At 66.4% G+C, this 595-nt stretch overlaps 1 protein-coding gene across 1 annotated transcript in view; it reads right to left on the minus strand.

Moving 5' to 3' along the window:
- Window positions 1-595, minus strand: part of PITX2 (paired like homeodomain 2) — an 18,983-nt gene that overhangs the window by 14,071 nt on the left and 4,317 nt on the right. The window contains exon 3 of the mRNA XM_006755235.2: window positions 377-514. Within this exon, the coding sequence (XP_006755298.1) occupies window positions 377-514 (138 nt within the window). The remainder of the gene's footprint in view (window positions 1-376; window positions 515-595) is intronic.

Genomic DNA, 595 nt, shown 5'->3' on the forward strand with positions numbered 1-595 from the left:
AGAGCCTCCAACGGGGTGGGCCCCTAGCGGCGCTGCCCGCAGTGGGGCGCGGCGAGCGACAGAGGTCGCTGTTGGACCACTTTTCCACTCCCCTTGGAGGCACCGAGGTAGGTTGGGGTGTGCGTCGATCAGGCCACCGGGAAACAGAGAGAAAGCGAGAGGGAGAGTTGTTGGGTCTCAGGAGTGCAGGAAGATTTGGAGAAAGGCATGAAGGTCCCTGGGACGGCTGCTTCCCGTCCCGCCCAGAGGCCAAGAGTCTAAGTGCAAGGAGCAGGAGCGCTGGTCTGGAGGGCTCGCCTGCCTTCGCCTCACCCGAGGCCCCGAGGCCCGGAGGCGGGTGCCCAGCTCGCAGCCTGCGCTTCGCTCCCGGCCTTACCATTGGCGCCAGGATGCTGCCGCGGGAAGAGCTTGCTGTTGGCCACCTCTTTCCGATTCTCGGGAGAGTCCGTGAACTCGACCTTTTTGATCTCGGAGTCTTTGGAGAAGAGGCATTCAACGGCCGCCGGCTGCACGCCTGGGCCATGCGCGCCCGCCCCACGTGCGCGGAAAGAGACGCCCCGGGCCGCCGCGGGAAAAGGAGCGGGGTTGGGGGCGT

This window comes from Myotis davidii, unplaced genomic scaffold (genome assembly GCF_000327345.1).
Source record: "Myotis davidii unplaced genomic scaffold, ASM32734v1 scaffold973, whole genome shotgun sequence".
NCBI lineage: Eukaryota > Metazoa > Chordata > Mammalia > Chiroptera > Vespertilionidae > Myotis > Myotis davidii.